Source organism: Vigna umbellata, chromosome 1 (genome assembly GCF_029865625.1).
Source record: "Vigna umbellata cultivar VRB3 chromosome 1, Vumbellata_1.0, whole genome shotgun sequence".
NCBI classification, from domain to species: domain Eukaryota; kingdom Viridiplantae; phylum Streptophyta; class Magnoliopsida; order Fabales; family Fabaceae; genus Vigna; species Vigna umbellata.
This window is the reverse complement of record NC_142165.1, coordinates 81,120,460-81,140,392: the sequence shown is the minus strand read 5'-3', so window position 1 is coordinate 81,140,392 and position 19,933 is coordinate 81,120,460. Positions and strand designations below refer to the sequence as shown.

General features: G+C 32.7%; 2 protein-coding genes across 6 annotated transcripts; both read right to left on the bottom strand.

Annotated features, from left to right (window-relative positions):
* Positions 1 to 1,396: 1,396 nt before the first annotated feature.
* On the bottom strand, positions 1,397 to 4,079 carry J20 (DNAJ-like 20). The gene is made up of 2 exons (XM_047313398.2): positions 3,588 to 4,079; positions 1,397 to 1,743 (listed from the first exon to the last, which is right to left on the bottom strand). Exons 1-2 carry the CDS (start codon positions 3,999 to 4,001, stop codon positions 1,594 to 1,596), a joined length of 564 nt encoding a protein of 187 aa, XP_047169354.1. The 5' UTR covers positions 4,002 to 4,079; the 3' UTR covers positions 1,397 to 1,593.
* An 8,066-nt stretch (positions 4,080 to 12,145) lies between these two features.
* On the bottom strand, positions 12,146 to 19,680 carry LOC124837916 (RNA recognition motif (RRM)-containing protein). Of its 5 annotated transcripts, none has more exons than XR_007028785.2 (10): positions 19,574 to 19,680; positions 18,766 to 19,305; positions 17,779 to 18,213; positions 17,093 to 17,612; positions 14,681 to 16,029; positions 14,551 to 14,605; positions 13,931 to 14,460; positions 13,492 to 13,566; positions 13,125 to 13,270; positions 12,146 to 12,556 (listed from the first exon to the last, which is right to left on the bottom strand). XR_007028785.2 is itself a non-coding variant. In XM_088104384.1 (7 exons), exons 2-6 carry the CDS (start codon positions 19,298 to 19,300, stop codon positions 14,565 to 14,567), a joined length of 2,880 nt encoding a protein of 959 aa, XP_087960510.1. In that variant the 5' UTR covers positions 19,301 to 19,305; positions 19,574 to 19,680; the 3' UTR covers positions 13,927 to 14,460; positions 14,551 to 14,564. The 5 variants fall into 5 exon arrangements, 1 of the variants encoding a protein (XP_087960510.1); XR_015783607.1 differs by having other exon boundaries at positions 13,976 to 14,460; XR_015783608.1 differs by having other exon boundaries at positions 17,093 to 17,450.
* Positions 19,681 to 19,933: the final 253 nt, after the last annotated feature.

Sequence of the window (19,933 nt, the reverse complement as noted above, 5' to 3'; positions counted from 1 at the left end):
AAAGTATATATGCATAGACTTTTAGACTTAAACAGTAGGAAATTTAGAGTGAGTATATGAGTAAAAAGTTATATGAAATTGGTCTACTCCTTATAATAATATCCTATAGCTTATAAATGTTCTCTCTCCCTTAGAGATTAAGATATTACATGAATCTTAGATCTTTTGTTTATTGGACTCTTTTAAGAACTACTAAAAAAGTAAAATATATGTTGGGTATTGTACATAAGCCCCTCGGAGTTAATAACTGAAAACTAAGTTATTAAATGAACAAATTAATATGTTATTTTTAGCTATTGATCGAGTTTTACATGTTTTTATTTGTTTCTTTAGCTCATGGTTAAATTATATTCAGACATTTATATAGTTATGTTTTTAGACACTTAATTTATATTCATTTATTTTCAAATTCATAGTCAGATCCTAATAAAGTACTTGGAATTTTTCAAGTAAGCTCATAATTGGACACTTACAAGGTATTTGGAGTGTTGTTCTTATAAGTTTATGATTGAACGCTCTTAAAAGTACTTGACATGTTTTTCAAAGTATATGATCGTTCATTTGTAAGATACGTGTTAGTGATTTGAACAGGTGACAACTAGTGATATGTAATATTAAGATACAGGATTTGTGTTTCGTGATGGGTTGATTTGTTATAGTAATTAAGTATTGATCGGAAATCAAGATCTGGAAATATACTTCCGGAAAACGTCACCCGGAGGTGGAAAATATATTTTGAAATTTTGTTTCGGGATAAGGAACTATGTTTCCAGAATTTTCTTTCTGAATATAACTTCCGAAATTCATTTTCCGGACAATTACTTATTTCTTTCGTAATCTATTGTCTGGACCACTTGTTACACTATTGCAACTCCCCAATCGCTAAAAAGGATTATGCAGAAATCACAAAAAGACTCACCAACTTCTCCGGTGAAAACCGCTACACCAGGCCGCACGCGCTGCAATGCTCTTCTCCGGTCGCAAAAACATGGCTCTATCGGTGGAGGAGCAAACGCTCAATCAATAGGGCTCGATGGAGTCCACACTAAAGGGGAGAGCCACACTTAAATTGGGTTTGAGGTTATTTTGACTATTCACACTTTGGATAGGGTGCAGGAAGAAATACGATAGGGTGTAGGAAGCAGAAGCCGCTTTCAAATGTATTATTTTGTGGAGTTTAATTCAATATCAAAGTTCATTATCCCACTACCGGCAAAGAAGACTAAGATAATTACCATCTTCATGAAACAACATTTATCTCCCTCCCACCTTCAACATAAGTAGGCACCCCAAGTACTTTCTCACGGCCAAAAATTAACTACAAAAAAGTTTTGGTTTGCATTAAATAAATAAAAAATATTACTGAATTTGTCTACTAATTTACTTTCAGAATAAATAAAAAAAGTAAATGCAAAAAACTTTACTTCAAAATTATTTTTGCAAATGTTCATTAAAATGGCCTAGAGTCGCAAACTTTTGTTTCAGCAATGGCACATTTTCTCATGATTCATATTATATATCTGATTTGATCTAGAGTTCGGAGATGTACACATCTATCATATATATGTATATATACAATTAGTTACGTCCTAGTCATGATTCATTAGCCAATTCATCCCTCTGCTGGCGCATTCTCGCTGCCCATGACATATTCCCTCCACCCTCCTTGCTGTTACTTCTTCTCTTCAGCTCCGACAGTTGAGATTGCCACCGAGATTTCCATTCAGTTTTTTGTTCCACCACCTTTTCAAAACCAACAGCTTTATCAGTGAATAAATCAAATTAGTGTTCTAACCAAACTACCATGCCCCCTTTTTCCCAAATTTAAATATACAAGAACAAAAGAAGTTACATGAGAACAAGTCACTGGGAATTGGACACCCCACCACCCAAATACAATTAATTAAAAGGTCCCCATCTCTTTAGAATGCATGATTCACGAATTCCCATTGTATGTCCTACTACTCATTTATCACCATGAGGAAATGGCAAACATGAATAAAGAAATAATTAAGATCACAGTCCATCTCATTATTGTTGATATTTTTAATTATATCTTGGACACTGTTAACCTCTACAGACTTTTAATGTGCTGAAAAGCCAATTATTACATGTTCGACAGGGAAAGCATGACTACTCAGATTTTGTTGTGGTGAGCAAGGAATGAAGTTGACATATTAAAAAACAATAAAGAAATGGAAAAAAGGAACTAAAGGCAGAATAGGAAGAAACAACCAATTTATATTTAATACCAGGAAAATGTTATAAGAAAGTCTCTGCCAAAATCCCTCATACATAATTGTGAAAATAGTCTTATTGGGAGTAGGTACAGTGCTAAAGTTAATAGACATTGCAAACAACAATACCAGCTCGCAGCAAGGACAAATCAAGTGCAGATTTCATGTGCTGAAGAGGCAACTATATATTTAATATACTACAACACACAAGTGCAGATTCTGCAGTGATGAGCTGGGATTGAAATCGACATCTTCAAAATGGAAAAAGGAATAATCCAGAATGAAAATAATAATAATAATAATCTATTTATGCCAGGAAACTTTCATAGGGAGCCGTGTGTCATAGTCCTCGTAAATTGAAGAATCTAAATTATGGATAGCTGCAGAGCACAATTCATATTTGTAATAAACATATTAAAGACTGATATGAGTTCTTAGCCAGAATAATCTGTAACAGCACCATGAAAAAGACCTTTTAAAGAAGAAAGGTGACGCCTAGAACTGTAAAATTTTTCAACTTGAAAAAAGGAACAGAACAGAGAAAGAATTTGCCTATATCAAGTTATGACAAGCACCCAGAAATATCAAATATCAGAGTTCAAAAGTACATGATGATTTATGAAATAATTCTCATTCCAGGTTAAAATTGTATAGTCAAATTCTTTGTTCAAGACTGAGATAGGGTAAACAAATTGGTAGAAAAAAAACCATCTGGAAATCCTAACATGTATCAAATCATAACTTCAGACACACGGTGAAAATAGCCCAAATAAATTAGATATAAATGACGGATAGTGCTCGATGCTACAATTATACACTAGAAACTGACAAAAGAATTATCCACAAGATTCTAGAAACATTATAAGCGATATGTAATATATCACAAGTCAGAAAAGAAGATAATCAAAACAAGGACATGACCAAACAAGTTAACACGGACTGTAAGTGCAAAGCCTCTTCATTTAAGATTTAGAAAGAGCATAAGAACAACCAAACATAAAGTCCTTGACTTTGGCACAAGTGGTTAGTGTGTTGAAGGTAAAATCATTTAGCCACAGTCCAAGATCCTTGTGGTAAGGGTTTACATACCTACCGGCCAAGGAAAAGATTTTTGGGACATGAAAAAAATTGTTAATTAAAAAAAAATAACAAAGTAATGAAACAATCAAACAAGTAGCGCACTAATTAAAGGTATCTTAATTATTTTCAACATCTTTGATGAGGATCAGGGGGGAAAAGCGATTCCAAAAACAGAAGAGATCATTGAATCATGTGAATCAGAAACTGGGCAGTCACAGAATTGAAATCGGGGAGAAGTATTTATGCAACCCTAGATGCAACGAGATGTACCTGATCGTGGTAATTGCGGCGTCTGCGGGCGTTGAAAGCGAAGTTAATACCTTTAGCCATGTCGTGATCGTACATGGCTCTTCGGGAAGGATCGGAGAGAGTTTCGTAGGCTTCCTGCACCTGAATAAACCGTTTGGTGTATTCCTCCACCCGACCCGGAGGAGACACATCCGGGTGGTACTTTCGGGCGAGTTGCTTGTACGCGTTCTTGATCTCCATCAAGGAACCGGATTCGGGTATACCCAGAAGCTCGTAGAAGCTTAACTCCATCACTAGTCCCTCGTTCTTCAGGCTAGCCTTAGGAAACGCGATACGGGTGACGGGTCGGGTGGGTCTCAAGAACACCGGAGACACGGTGGGGACGCAGAAGCCACGGTGGTTGCTTCCGTGTACGGTTAAACCATTACACCGCATTATTATTATTATTATTATTATCTTTCTATCTGCTTTTCTCTCGCTCTTACTTGTGTTTTGGTGTTGTTGCTCGTTATGACTTGTCGATTTTATATGGTTCTGATTATTTATTTACTTTTATTTTTGGTTTTGGATTTTGTGATTGGTTTGAGGTTAGCTAGCTGTCATTTTAGCCTATAGAGAAATCAGTGGGAGGTAATCGTGTGGAGTTAGGCAAATCCTGATTTTTACATAGAGTCACATATTTTGATAAGACAAGACAACAAAAGATAATACCATAAAAATATGACGTTTGTTAATTCTATTTATAAATTGTAAAATTCTTCAATTTATAATCATTCTTCTACCACGTGATGGGATTAAAATCACTAAATAATAAACACGCCACAGTCTTTTAAATTGGGAGGATTCATGCTCTAAAAATAATTAGGAATAACAATTTTTAATGTTGTATTATATTTATTATCTACGACAATAATATATAATACAAACAATAAATAATAATACTTTATTAATGGAAATTGGCATTTTAATAGAAACGATATATGATATGGATGATAAATATTACGTCAAGTTTCATTATAATAATATTATTGTTGTAAATTTGATAAAAAAAATGTATATTCACTTATCTAAAAGATTTGATTAAATTGAAAAATAAAAATAATATGAAAAACTTAAAAATCTTAATAGTAAAATAAAGTGAAAAGACTATTAAACCTATATTTCAATATTTATTTTTATTTATTGTCAAAGTTTTAGTATTGGAGGAAACAGGACTGAAAAAAACAGTAACCGTGTTAATTTTATAACCACATATTTGGGTCAACTTTATAAAACGTAATCCTAATTAACTTTTAAGTCATTTATATATTATTTGTAACTTTATGTGAATTTTGCATTAAAGGGAAATTGACATAAAATTAAAGTCATCGTCAACCATCTAGTATAATAAAAAAAAATTATTAACAAATGTTCAAAATGTTGGTTTTTTTAGTCATATCACATTACTAATTTACTCTTATTTATTTTGTAATTATAACTTTTTAAAAAGTTGATTTATTTTTCTATTTATAATTTATATTTAAAATACTAAATTTTTTCTAGACTTCTTTTATTAATTTTTAATTATTTTGTAATTTAATAAAATTAAGTATAAAAAATAGCTTTCATTTTTATTTTAAAAACTAGTTTTAAACTTATGTTTACGGGTTGGGAATTGTTTGTGTCTATTAAAAGAAATTTAAACATCGAAGAAAAAGATAATAAATATTTTAAGTTTATAATTAAGTTTTAAATAGAATCAACCTTAAAACCTTAAAAATAATTTATAGATTTAGAAAGTCAATATATCTATAAAAACATAAATTATAGACTTTGTATTACAAAGGATAAAATATGTGTAAAAATATGGTAGACTCCGTATAAAGTATAAAGGTTATGTAGTTTATTTTAGCTTCTTTATATAATTCATGTACTCAGGTTTTTCCACACCAATTTTTTTGTGTTTGGGTGGCAAGCAATTGTATTGTTTATGTACTCTTGTATTAGAAATGTTGAATTGTGCTTTGAACGTTATGAGTTTGAGGTTCTTTTGTACTTGGGTACATACTGTATTATAAGATCGAGTTTGTTTTGTACTCAAGTACTTGAGACTTCCATCAGACTTAATTACTGGGATGTCAACCTTTGTACTTGGTTAAAAGAGATGTTTGTCCCGACTCGTATAGCTTAGTGTGAAGTATCTTTTTACTTTTTAAGTAGCCTAGAGCCTTGCTTGGAGGGTTTTTGTGTCTTTGTTTGCTTTTTATGCCTTACTTTGAAGGCTTTTGGTGTCCCACTTGGAGGGCTTGTGGTGCCTCACTTAAAAGGCTTTAGGTGCCTCGCTTGGAGGACTTGTGTCTTTGCTTACTTCTTATGTTGTTGTATGATCATATCTATATTAATGTTGCATGGTCATTGTTGGGTTGGACTCTATCTTGTGAAAAAGTTGTGATGGTGATCATGGGAAGAAGAGGCCGAGGAAACCTTTTACCAGGCCCTACGGTAGACACCAATGTTCTTACTTGGATCATACCGTGAACTTGTGGACAAGTAGCGAGATTCTAAAGATGGTTTGATTGTTCCTTTTGTTTGGAAATGACCTACTTGTTGTTAAGAAGGGAAGGAGATCCACATGCAAAAGAATCTCCAATTTTCAAGTTAGCAAGAGAGTTAAAATCTTTAAAAGAGGGTGAGAGTAGTTTATAAAGTGAGTATTCATTGAGAAATACTAGATTAACCTAGATGATGGGTCTATGCTCCTATTAGAATAATACTTACCTAGGAAATATAATAACGATATAATAAATGGTAACAAGATGATCAATAATAATTAACATACCAAACTACCGAGATTTAGTAATAATATGTAAATATGACTCAAATTGGCGTAGGTTTTGGTTGCTTCATGATGAAGAGATTTAAAACACTTTATTGAATCATGTTTTTTAATATGTCTATTAGGTAGGATAAAAACACAAACTAATTTAAATTGATTTATTTATTTTCTTAAATAGTTTGATGAAGAAACTTGTCTAAGTATAACATAAGAATAATAAATCTAAGTATGGTCACTTGTCATTTTAAAAGTAGGTATTTCATATTGGACTTGTTCTTTTAAAAGGAAAAAGAAGTTAGATGGTTGTTAGCTAGTTTACCTACTTTTTAATATTTTCTTAATCACTTGAATAAATAAGATATAAATAACACTTTCGTACATAAATATTGTTTGAAATCGGGCGAATATGAATTGTTTACTTCTTTTTTTTAATTGCATACGCCTGTGAGTTGAGAATTAAATGAAATTAAATCATTTGGAAGAAATCAGTGTTATGTATTTGGTGATCGTGCAGTTAATTCATAAGCTCTATCATTTTCAATAAATAAAGGGGTTTTTGTGCACAAAGATTGCTATTTGATATTTTTGTTTCGCATATCTTTTAAAACCAATCCTATTTAAAATATTATCAAATATTAAATGGATTAATAGACCCTTAGCACGTAGGAAGGCATGTTATAGAGGAAATAAAAGTCAAATTAAAAATAATAGTCTTAAAATAAATTAATCTTTAGGCGTTAGTTTTGAGAAAATTGGATTGTTATTAAATTTGAAATAACATCTATTATTGACTTATAAATCATAATACAATAATAAGTATTATAATATATTTTATGCTAAATACTTAATAACATAAAAGACAAGTCATTGTGATATACTTAATTGATTTAGGGTAACAAAAGGTTATTTAATCATCATGGATATCAGGAGTAGTGCGAATATTCATCTAGTCTAAGGTAATTGAATGTTATTCGCTGACTGAGGATACTAGAAGTGGTGCGAATACTCATCCAGTTTAGGGTAACGAAAGGTTATTCATTGACTGAGATATCAAGAGTGGTGTGAATACTCATCCAGTTTAGGGTAATGGAATATTATTCGCTGATTGAGGATACTAGGAGTGGTACGAATACTCAACTAGTCTAGGGTAACTAGAGGTTATTTGCGGATCAAGGATACCAAGAGTGGTGAAAAGTACTTCACAACCAGAAGTGAGTTAAATTCAATTAGAAGGTGTATCAAAGTGATACTAAAAGCTTTAACCAGGAGTGGTGAATAATACTACAGAATCAGGAGTAAGTAAAACTTAACTAGTCAAAACTAACAATGGTTACTCAATAGGACTAGGAACACCAGGAGTGGTTTAAAACACTCAGATGTACTTCTTTGAATATTTAATGAAACCCTCTAAGTTAACTTAGAGGAGAACTTGATGTAGCTCTACCGAATGAACCAGTATAAAAATTGTGTGTGTGTTGTAGTCTACCTATTAAACGATTGCTTCATAATAGAAGTTATCCTTAAACACACTCAAGTTAACAACTAGTCATCAACAATATGTTATATCTTCAATAGGTATTACCTAAACACCTCTTGAAAAACATTGAGTTAGTTCAATAAACGATCTACACGGACTAACGTTTATAGATGAAGCATAACTAACTCTCCTTCTAGTGTTTTTCATCGACTACATAGATTAGGATTTTACTTTTAGTTGGTTATGTATATATCTATATGAAAATATATGTATATACTTTTTTGACAAACTTCTTATTGCACTTTAGTTTTTAAGTGTAAAAAAATTAGTTGAACTTTCCTTTTTCTTATATATATTTTACTATTATAATTATATTTAGATAAGTATAACCATTTCATGTATGTATTTTGTTTAACGGTTTTAGTTTATTAAATACGTGATGATTTTTATAATAGTGTTAATATTATTAAAAATTTGGGATGTTACATGTAAAAATGAATTAGGAATAAGAAAGAAGGAAGAAAGGAAAAGAAAACAAAATGTAAAGAAAAAAGAAAAAAAAAAGAACAACTTATATATTTTATTTAAATTACACGTCTCACTTAAATGTTTTGACCTTTCAAATTATACACGTCCTCACTATTTGATGCAATCAAAAAATTCGAGCATAACTCGTTAATAATCACAAGTGGGAGTCCCACTCTCCTACATCTAACTCCTTAATAATTGAAATTTGTGATAATTACCTTAAAATTTATTTTAATTGAATGAAAAAAAAAAGTATTAATAGTACATACATAAAAACAACAATATAAATTATTGAAGTAGACTTTTAATTCTGATCACATATTAGTCGTATTCGTTCTGATTTTTTTTTTTTTATCACGAGTGCTTGATACTTCAAATTAATTAAATGCATTATTGATAGGCCGAGATATGCTGAGAATAGAACACAGCAAACTTCGTCATAAATATTTTTTATTAAAACTATAATTGAGTTTTTTCAAATTAGCTTTTATTCAAAACTAATTTAAGGTGATTTATTCTATGCTTAAAGATTTTTTGAAGAAGTTTGTACAAGTATAACATAAGAATGATAAATCCAGTATGGTCACTGGTAATTTTAAAAGTAGGTATTTCATATCAGACTTTTTCTTTTAAAAGAAAAAAAAAGTTAGATATGATTGTCAGATAGTTTACATACTTTTTAATATTATCTTAATCACTTGAATAAATAAGATAATAATAACATCATCGCTGTTTGGTACAGAAATCTTGTTAGAAATCGGACAAATATGAATTGTTTATTTTTATTTTTATTGGATACACCTGTGAGTTGAGAATTAAATGAAATTAAATCATTTGGAAGAACTCTATGTTATCTATTTGGTGATCATACAGTTAATTCATAAGCTCTATCCTTTTCAATATATAAAGAAGGGGTTTTTATGCACAAAGATTGCTATTTGATATTTTTGTTTTGCATATGTGTTTTTCAAAACCAATCCTATTAAAAATATTATCACATATTAAATGCATTAATAGACCCCTTAACACATAGGAAGGCATTTTATAGAGGAAATAAAAGTCCTATTAAAAATAATTGTCTTAAAATAAATTAATATTTAGGTGTTAGTTAAGAGGAGACTGGATTGTTATTAAATGAAAAAGCATCAATCATTGACTTAGAAATCATAATACAATTATAAGTATTATAAATATATGGTACGCTACATACATAATAAATAAAGAGAAGCCATTGTGATATCACGGGGAACAATGTGTATAATTTACACCTGAATTTTTACTAAAAACTAAAAAGGGGGGAAAAAAATGGGTTCAGTAGAAGTTATTAATTACCTCCAAATCCAAAATTTCACTTGCAAAACAAGTATATATCTTAAGCCAAATTACTCCCAAATTCATAATGTCATTAGTAAAAAAATATCTTAAACATAAACTTCCAAATAAAAATACACGTAATCATGTTAGATTAGGCATCCAAACATAGATATATTATTAATGAGCATATAAACCTTTTCATTTCTAAAGCAATTTCCAATTCTTTTATAATAGTAAATGGAAGCGTATGGATTGCCTGGTATATGATTTTCCATAACTATAGAGTATTTTAAGTTTCTTTTTTATTTTTTCTTTTAATGGAATAATAAGAAAGAAATAGAAATAATTGTACATGTTTATAAATGAGGATTATGACTCTTTTATATAATCTTTGAGAGTTATTTTTTCTTAAGTTTGGATATTTTAATTTGACCCCACAACAAATTAAAATATTGTTAAATTAAAATATTACTTATGACCTTTACATAATAAACTTTTGATGACATATATGTTGTTAATCATAATTTAATTAATTAAATTACTTTAATAATTTGATAATAAAATATAATGATCTACATATTTAATTATTTGTTATATATACATGAATGATTCAAATTACTAACCCACTTAATTAAACTTTGACGCAAGTAAGTAGAGATTTTTTATGAATTAAACTAAATATAAAATGAGTATTTAGTTAGATTACTCCTTGTTTGTTATAGGAAGTATTTAAAGGTTTTGTGAGCCTACTACTGCCCACAAGATATTAACAAACATGATAAAATTATAGTATAAATATAGGTATTATAATAGGATTTTGTTCATATCTTCTCATGTCAATACGTTCAGGTAAGTTAATAAAAAAAAACTAATATAAAACGAAAGAATAATAATAAAATATTAATGGTGGGTAATAAAAAAGAAAGCAAAAAATATAAATTAAATAAAATAAATTTTCTTAAAGAAATATAATAAATAAAGAAACTTTCTTTAAATTTTCAAAAAGAGAAAATAGGATAACAAATAATATTAAAATAAAACAAACCCAATTTATTTTTAATCATTTTCATCAACCAAAAGCCTAAGAGTTTTTATACATATATTTACTCCTCTTTGCTCTTTATACCTCTCACAAGACAGTCACTAGAAAATATGGTTGAGATCTTGATTTCTAGATAAAGGTATGTTTTAAATATGATAATATTATGTCAATATTATTAGATACATGAATATTTTTATGAAAATCATATAAATGAAATCCTACTTTCTAAAGATTAACAAATATTTTAACCTATGCAATACACAAGATAAATTGCATATTTCATATTATTGCATTTTAATAAGTACATATTTCACAATATATCATATTATAATAAAAATGAAAAAATTTCATTGCTGTAAAAGAATAAGATTAAAAATTAATTTTAGAATATGTATGTGTGTATATATATATATAAACATTAAAAAAACAAATTTAATGAAACATAGGTTAAATTTATAATGATATAAAAATAGTTTTATTTTTGTTACCTTTTATTCCTATAACATTCTGCGTTTGATAGTACCTAAATTGTTGATAAGAAAACTCCAAATAAAATTTTCTTTTTAATTTAAAATCTAACAAATAAAATCAAGAGATAAAAACGAAAGAGAGAGCAGATGTATGTCTATCTGCGAATGGTATTGTTACGTGGCTGCTATAATAGGCCAGCTTTCATCTTATCCAATCTCACCAACATCTGTACCCCATTCGTCAGCAACTTACCCCACCATCAAATCTTATAAAATGATTCAAGAATAATCTAATAACAAATTAAAGAAACGAAACCATCTAGAAAAATAAAATCTTCATTATACAATAAGAAACTTCTTGGTTCTAACATTTGTAATAACTTTTCTCTTTCTTCCTCAACCACACCAAACACACTCAACTTTCTCCACCTCCACAATTCCTTAAAGCAATGCATAACTTCTCACCAACTTATATTATCTCAATATTTATGCTTTTATAACCTAAAATTAGAAAAGATTTGTTACAGCCCACCAACTGAAAACTGGGTCAAAGAGAAAAATACCTAATCCAACAAATGGGTTATAACATCATTCGTGATTTGATTAAACATTTTCGGGAGATTTTATGGGGATTTAAATTTTAGTCTTGCTTCCTGTTGCTTATCTAAATAAAACTTCAACAAGCTCAGTTTAAATATGTTTGCCAAGATAAAATTTACCATAGAAGAGCGACAATCGTTTGGAAAATGTACGCAAGTACTCCGATAAAATTTACACGCATAACGAAAATGACGCAAGTACTCTGATAAGAGATTTCCTCTACAACAATAGCTATTAATAAGCTTTTTCAACTTCAGAATAAAAGTATAAATTTCACGAATTTTAAAATTGGGTTGTGCTTCATGAACCAAGAAATATAGCGATCAACATTAATTTAATCTAAAAATTTTGGATTTATTTTCGAGGGGGAAATTCGATCAAAATATTCGCCGAGAGCCTGGATCATCAACGTGCCAACAGTTTCCTCAATTAGCCACTACCCATTGCATATGCCACGCATCAAAATATTCAGAATTCGACAATAACCTAGATCAGTACCTACCCATTTCGAGCCCAACCTTGAAATTGTTAAAATATTCTATTAAACCATGCAGAATTATGAACAAACACTGTATGGTAAAGCCTAAGAGCCAACTGGAGAAGCCATAACATTGGTGTGACTACACCAGGTGGTGCAAAGAAAGGAAACTAAAACACCAATAGGACTTCCAAGAACATACTTCACACAATCATCTGGTGAAGAGAATTTGCAGCAGCTCTAAGATCATCATATCCAATGCTTACCTAACCAGAAAAAGAAAAAAAAAAGGATGGCAGGAGAGGGGGAAAGGAGAAACGGGGCAGGGGACGGAGAAAAGAGTACAAAACAAGGGGGAAATTTAGTTGTGATCAACCGAGACTAAAAAACCCTACTCCTAAAAAAAGGAGAAAAAACCCAGAATTTCTTTAGCACCTCTTAGGACAAACTCTAATTTTTTTAAAATCATAAGTCTCTGTAACCATACCAAGTCAACTGGATAAATGTGTTCCACAATATTTTCTCAGAAAAAATCCAAAAGTTGTACCACTACTCAGCAACAAGCTCATGTTTTTTAAAACTAGAATTTAAGTTGTGACACCAAATCAAAATCAAATCAAGCAAGTTCAAAACCAAAAAAAAAAAAACTAAACACAATCATTAAGATGACACCCAAAACCACTCAATTTACAAATAATTGTAAAATTAATGAAAATGAAAAACATTATTGTGAACAGGGCAACATAAAGAACTAAGTAAACCACGGACAAGACTGACAATTAAATTGAAGATGCTACACAAAATGAACCACCCAATAGTTTCACGGAGAATTACCTGTTGAAATCATTTGCATTTCAGCATTTACATAAGTAAAAACTGTAACTCAGCCAATTCTCAAACGCAACATGGTGAAACTCATTGCAGCAACATCCAGGTTCAGTTGACCTTTACATAGAAGCTTTACCTAACCATGACGATTTCTTGGGGGGAAAATAAAAAAGAAAGAAAACAAAAGGAAAATGGGGAAAAATGTAGGAAAATATAAGCCACCAGATGATGGTAAAAAAATTGAAAAACAATACGTAGAGTAAATGCATTCATATAAAATACAAAGTTAACAAGCCTCCCATATTGCTCTCAACTTGCTAGAAGAAAAACAAGTATGCTCTAAACCATAGAGCATCAGAATCTGGCTGCATACCTTCATTTACACAAGAGAAAAATCAACCCAGCATAACTGTATCTCAAAGCTCCAACAGATTTCAATGAGAATAACCTGCATTTGTTTTGGATATAACATGCCCACCATACCACAAAACATGAGTAAACAAAACGGAGCCAATGGTTGGCCACATCAAATAATGATGCTCGCAACTTAACAAGATCATAATACAAAAATGGCCATACCAGCTATGGAATATAAACATAACCGATGAGGAGACAAACTAAAAAATTTCACTAATTTCAATTTACCACATTATTGCAATCATTAGCCAAACAAGTTTTAGATGCAAATAATCGGACACTGGTTTAAAAGGGTTTCTCCGTCTAAACTATCTTCGAAGAACTAGAAACCAAAAATATTAAGACACCATCAAATTTTAAAAAAAAATATCAAAGCCAGACATAGCAAAAATTACCTTTAATAAAAAGAATATTATACTTAAAATAACATTCCAACATACATCAATCAAGCAGTATGCACTGTTGATCATGACTATAACAGGAAACTTCTTGAAACCTTAAACCACACCAACAGCTGTGGGATTCTACACCTGATCTTTTCCAACCAGACCTGCAAAAAAAAAGAAATAAACAACCGAAGATGTTCATAAGCCAACAGAGAATAATCTGGGGACCAATCAAATAGTGGAGGCATCATCCTAAGAATCGCAACCCTCCCATGAAACCATATATTCCTAGGAAAGATCTTGCTCAGGAAATCTTCAACATAGAAAGTCATGATATATAGTGACAAGTAACAAAAGCAGTCTTCGTTGGGTGATGCTGCTTCCTGATAGGCATTTGTAAGTAGCGAGCTTCAATTATCCTTACTCCTTAGATACTTCTGATTCAAGAGCAAATAACAGAAATCTGTACTAATAGCTATATTGTTAGCACTATCAGAAAGCGAGGTAGAATTTTGGATTATCATTTGGAACCAATACTCCTGCAACACAGAACGTACTAAGTATTAAAAAACAGGCAATGAAAATGTATAATCACTTCTCTTCCTATATGTAAGGTCATTAGTCATTACCAAGCCATGTTTGCTTAATATTTTACATTTCCCACTTCTTCCACGCATATCCATCCTGCATCAAAAAGGGTTCTCAGATTTTTAACACTAACTGAACAAAATTAACAACTTTTGACAAGACTTCCTGTACCTGGGTTATCATCAGCTTCATTTGACCCTTCTAACTTGTAGTTACCATTCACTGAGGTCAGCATCTCAGTATCATTAAGGGTACTTGAGTCCTTGACTTCTCCAGAAAGTTTTGAGTTTTCTTCACAGGTAGTATCTTCTCCATCATTCAAATTATGCTTAACTTCTGCAGATCCAGAATCAGATTGTGATTTCCCCTTTGATTCATAATCCTCGAAATTTCCTTGGAAGGACCCACTCCCATCAAATTGTTTTGATTTTGATTTAGGTGGGGTTTTCTTTTGATGATCTGATTTTTCATCTCTATTTGCATATTTATCACTGGAGTGATGCTTGCCTTCAGGGAACTTTGAACTGGACTGTTTCAGTTCAAAATTTCTCTCATCCAAATTAATATGGGGTGAAGTGCCTCTTTTCTCCAGCTCACCTTCTAATGATATTGACCTTGAACGCCTTCTATCTCGATGTTTTGATTTCTTATCTCTATTTTCACCAGATTTATCTTTAGAGCGATGCTTCCCTTCAACAGATTTTGACCTGCCCCTTCTAGAATCACGATGTTTTGACTTTTCATTTTTGCTTTCACCCACCCTAAAATCAGCCTGATCCCTATTTTCTGTAGATCTTGACCTAGAGTGCCTTTTATCATTATGCCTCAATCTTCTATATCTGTTTTTATCCAATCTCTCGGGGGAGTCATGCTTATCATCCACAGATTTAGACCTTGAGCGTTTTTTGTATCTGGATCTACTTTCATCCACTTTTCTCGGTGATGACCGGCTCCTTCTGTGAGGCTTTTCATCCACAGACACTGACCTGGAACGAATTCTCTCTTTTTGTTTAGATTTTCCATCCAAGATTTCTTCATTTTTGCTATAGTGAAGCCTATTATCGTCTGATGATCTTGACCTTGAGCGCCTTCTGTTTCTTAATTTTTTTTCATCAGTCTTTGGAGAAGACCTACCTCTGTGACGGCTTGGAGAGCCTGAATCAGCACGTGACTGTTTCCTTCCTCTATGAGGTGAAGTGTCTCTATGATGTTTTGGAGAAACAGATGATTTCCGTGTATGAGGACTAACACTCCTACTTTTGTTCCTTCTAGAAGCAGATAAACGGTAATCAAGTGATCTATCCAAATCTCGCTTTCTGTACCTATCACTATGTTCCCTAATATCTCTATAGCGCCTTTCCCTTTCATAGCTCGAGTAATGATGTGACCTCAATGGTGACCGAGAACGATGATCCCTAGAGTGACGCACAGGTGAATAAGAGCGAGATCTTCTCCTTCTTCGGTAATTGATAGGAGACCTTGATTTTGATCGAGATCTTCCACGAGGGGGAGACGGTGATCTGCCAAAGGAAATTAAATCTTAGATTAGACAGAAAACTTTATAAAGAGCAGAATGTGACAACAACATGCATAAATTAAAAAAATATTAATAACAAGACTTTTCACCACAATTTAATTAAAAATAAAAATGAGTCCGTTATCAATGACAATGATAGACTTGAAAATTGTCCGGCCATCAACAACATATTTCTAAACGCAATTAATTTTTATTCTACCCAATACTTAGTTTATTTTTAGCATCTAAATGCACATACATAACCCTACCATATCCAGCAAGGAATAAAGAAACTTCATTTGGTTCAAATATCCAGGACAGCTTGTTGGTCCAAGGAGGGTATCTTGTCAATAATCAAATCACAAGCTCAACAAGGTATTTCAGTTGAAATTCTATCCACAGCACATTACTTCTCTAATGAAAAATCTCCCCCTTCACAAAATCTCCAAAGGATGTGGTTCATAAAATTCTTATTTAGTTCAATAATTGGATGTAAGGAAACTAAATTCTTATTTAGTTCAATAACTGGATGTCGTTCATTAAAAGAAATATCTCTTATTTGTCAAAAACCTTATGCTCAATCAAGGTATGATTAACTAAAACGTGTATTGTGTAGCTAAAAAAGTATTCATATAGACTTTAGATATTTCAAGTGTGTTCTAACATAATACTAGATATATATTATTGGACCAGCACAGGACCATCTTAAGATTGCTCAGATGATTGCCAGCATGTAGGTCCTTCATGAGCGCCATTTTCCGGGTTTCAGTTAGGATAGTTAATAAATTGACACATCAGTTGCAAGTTGTTGCAACTGTTTTCTAAAAATACTGTATCTTTCATAATCCTGGACATAATAACATACAGAAACAATTGTCTCAGTTTTGCCAAAATTTTACACCATTAATTCAAACATAATGACTTCATGATTCCTACTTCAAATATATATAAAATACTAGTACTTCCCTGAATAAAAAAACAAAGAACTAAAAGAAATAAAAGTTTTGAAATACGATCAAGACAAAAGCATATGTTATCCTCAAAATAATTCACTGAAGAAAACAAACCTGGATTTTTGCTTCGCCTCTTTTGCTTCACTTTCAAGTCCATCAGGATTCAATTTCTTACTTATTTCTGCCGCTCGGGCTGCAGCTAGCTCTGTGGCAGATTTCATGGTTGCAGCTCGATTAGCAGCCTGCTGTGCAGTCATGGTTTGTTGCATCAACAATGCTTGCTGGAATTGCATCTGTTGCATTGCAACAGCTTGCTGCATCATCAGAGGAAGAGATGACGAAGCAAGTGAAGAATTCACCACCGATGGCTTTTGTGGAAGTGATTTTGCCATTTCAACATTCAAAGGGCGCCCCCCAACATCTATGTTGTTTAACGCCAGAGCAGCAGTTGCCTCTTCAGGCTTTGAGTACTCTATATAAGCAAAATGCTTTGAATCAGTGATCGTACATTCAACTACAGTGCCACAGAATGCAAAGAGTTGCTTTAGCTGTTCCACAGTGAGAAGAGGGCTAAGATTGCTAACTTGAAGGGTTTTCTTCAATGCATCATCTTTACTAGACTTTTCAGGAGAACCTGATTGTCGTAACAAATACAATTATAAGAAAAAACTAGGAAATAGTAAAACACAACTGGGATAAAATATCACAGTTGAAATGAAAAAATCAAGGAGAGATCTTTGATCAAGTGAAATGAAAAAATACCACCAATAAAAACCAAAATTGGCATGTGAACAGCATACCAGAAGAATCTTTTGCAGACTGAGCTTGCACCTGAGCTGCATGCGCTTGAAGGGCTTGGGCAGCAACTATTGCCTGAGCTGCAGCCATTGCAGCAGCAGAAGGTGCCATAGGAGCTTGGCTAAGTGTTCCCATTGAGGTTGTCGCAGCTAAGGCAGTCATCAGCAAATTATGAGGTGGGTGATTCAACTTACAATCTACTTTTGCACAACGCCCATTAAGGTAATCACGACAAACTTCCCCAAGTGAGGCACCAATGCCAGGCAAAATAGCACCCCCAGAAGCTCCAGCAACAACCCCTGGAATCATTCCCAACAATCCAGGGAATGCCCCTGAAACTGATCCAGAGTAATTTGGCATGTTGGGCATAGTTTGATTAACCAGGTTTGGAAATGTAGATGCAGGAGCTAAACCCAGCAGCCCTCCACTACCATTACCTAACCACAAAAATCAAAGCATTGAAAATTTACCACAATGAAGATCATTAAACCAAGAAGCATATGTGCAGCAACAATGTTATCTTCAAGTTTTGTTTAAATAAAAAACAAAATGCAATAATGTACACAGAGCATAACACAATTTCAACAATGAAAGAGAAGCTTAGCAACAAGTTCAATATTTCTCTCTTTCCTTTCTGTTACTACCCAAAACTCCACCTACGCATAAACAGTCCCGAGCCAAGGCAAAGTAAGAGGGTTGCATTAAGCCTTTGCCAGACAAAGTAAGACCCATTAATATACTGAACATGAATTACTCACAACAGACATTTAACTGATCAAATGTTATAATAATGTGATCCATGTAGCCAACTTCCACTGGGGGAATAAGACTTTTGTTGTTTGTTTTATCAGTACCCATTATACCAGACAAACCAATACAACAAATGATATAAAAACCATTCAAATGGAATTGATAACCAAACCTAGAACAACTCAAAAGAACCACATCAGAGCATCATATACATTACATTGAAAAAGGGAAAGTAGTACCTGCTGCACTGAAAAACACAGGAAAGGGACTCCCCATGATAGGCCTCCCATTACACTCAACACTGACCATATAATTCCCTCGCTTGGGCACCACATATGTCACAGTGTAAGTTCCATCACCCATATCCTTCACCATTCCCTCTTGTTCAGACCCTCCAACACCCAACCCGGGCGTCACCCTCACCTTGATTTGCGCACCCCCATTGGAAACCTTCCTCTCATCGGCGTCCTTAGCAACCACCACAAACGATGACGGAGCACACGCCGTTCCACCGGCGATCCCGGTCCCCGCGGCAGTGCACTTGGAGGGATCGACGGGCCCAATGGGCTTATGAGCCAGGTCCTCGTACTCCTCCGACTCGCTGTCCGATTGAACGACACCACCACCCTTCTCCCGATTCTTCTCCAAACCCTTGAACGTGGCCTCGAAAGCCGCCTTCGCCGCCGCGGTCTTCTCCGCCTCGCTCTTCAGCTTCGCCTCCTCCGCTTGCTTCATCCAAATCGGTTTCGCGGCGCTCGAACCCCGATCCCCCATCAAACCTACCTTAAACACCAATCGCCAATAAATAATACCAAAACCTAATTTTGGGGAAGGGGGATTTTCGGTAAGTTTATTTTAATTTGCAAAAATACGAAATATCGAGCACGAGGAAACCCTAGGGTAAAAAATAAAAATATGAATAATGGTAATGTGTAGGATTTGAAAGATTGAACAAAGAGAAAAAGAAAAGGCGTGGAAATGGTTGTCAGGGTTTGACGGAAGATACAGGGTAAATTGGGAAAAGAGATAAAATGGGAGAAGGTGTACCTTTTTCTGTTCGTTGTGACGGCTAGGTTTGGTTGGTACTGGAGCTTCGGGCTAAGTCTGAGCGAAGAAGATCGACTTGGTGACAGGCTGACAATATATAAGCGAACATGCTACAAATAAATAATATACATTAGGATAAAGAAAATTATACCATCCAACTTAAAGAAAAGGTTAATATTACAATTTTCATTATTTTTGTAATAACCATAATTTCGTAAAAAGTGGTTGGCTCCATATTCATTACAAAATATGAAAAAAATTGTTGAATGAAATATCCTTACCAATATTATTTTATATTATTAAATAAAAAATATTCAATATTATTTAAACCGTTTGTAGAGTTGAGGTGAACTGATTTAC

Excerpts from the sequence above, each read along its gene's own strand:
- J20 (XM_047313398.2), bottom strand. The coding sequence starts at position 4,001 with ATGCGGTGTAATGGTTTAACCGTACACGGAAGCAACCACCGTGGCTTC. Across the intron at positions 1,744-3,587 it reads GCCGCAATTACCACGATCAG|GTGGTGGAACAAAAAACTGA; the intron begins GTACATCTCGTT and ends GGTTTTGAAAAG.
- LOC124837916 (XM_088104384.1), bottom strand. The coding sequence starts at position 19,300 with ATGGGGGATCGGGGTTCGAGCGCCGCGAAACCGATTTGGATGAAGCAA. Across the intron at positions 18,214-18,765 it reads TGTGTTTTTCAGTGCAGCAG|GTAATGGTAGTGGAGGGCTG; the intron begins GTACTACTTTCC and ends TTTTGTGGTTAG. Across the intron at positions 17,613-17,778 it reads GTCTGCAAAAGATTCTTCTG|GTTCTCCTGAAAAGTCTAGT; the intron begins GTATGCTGTTCA and ends TACGACAATCAG.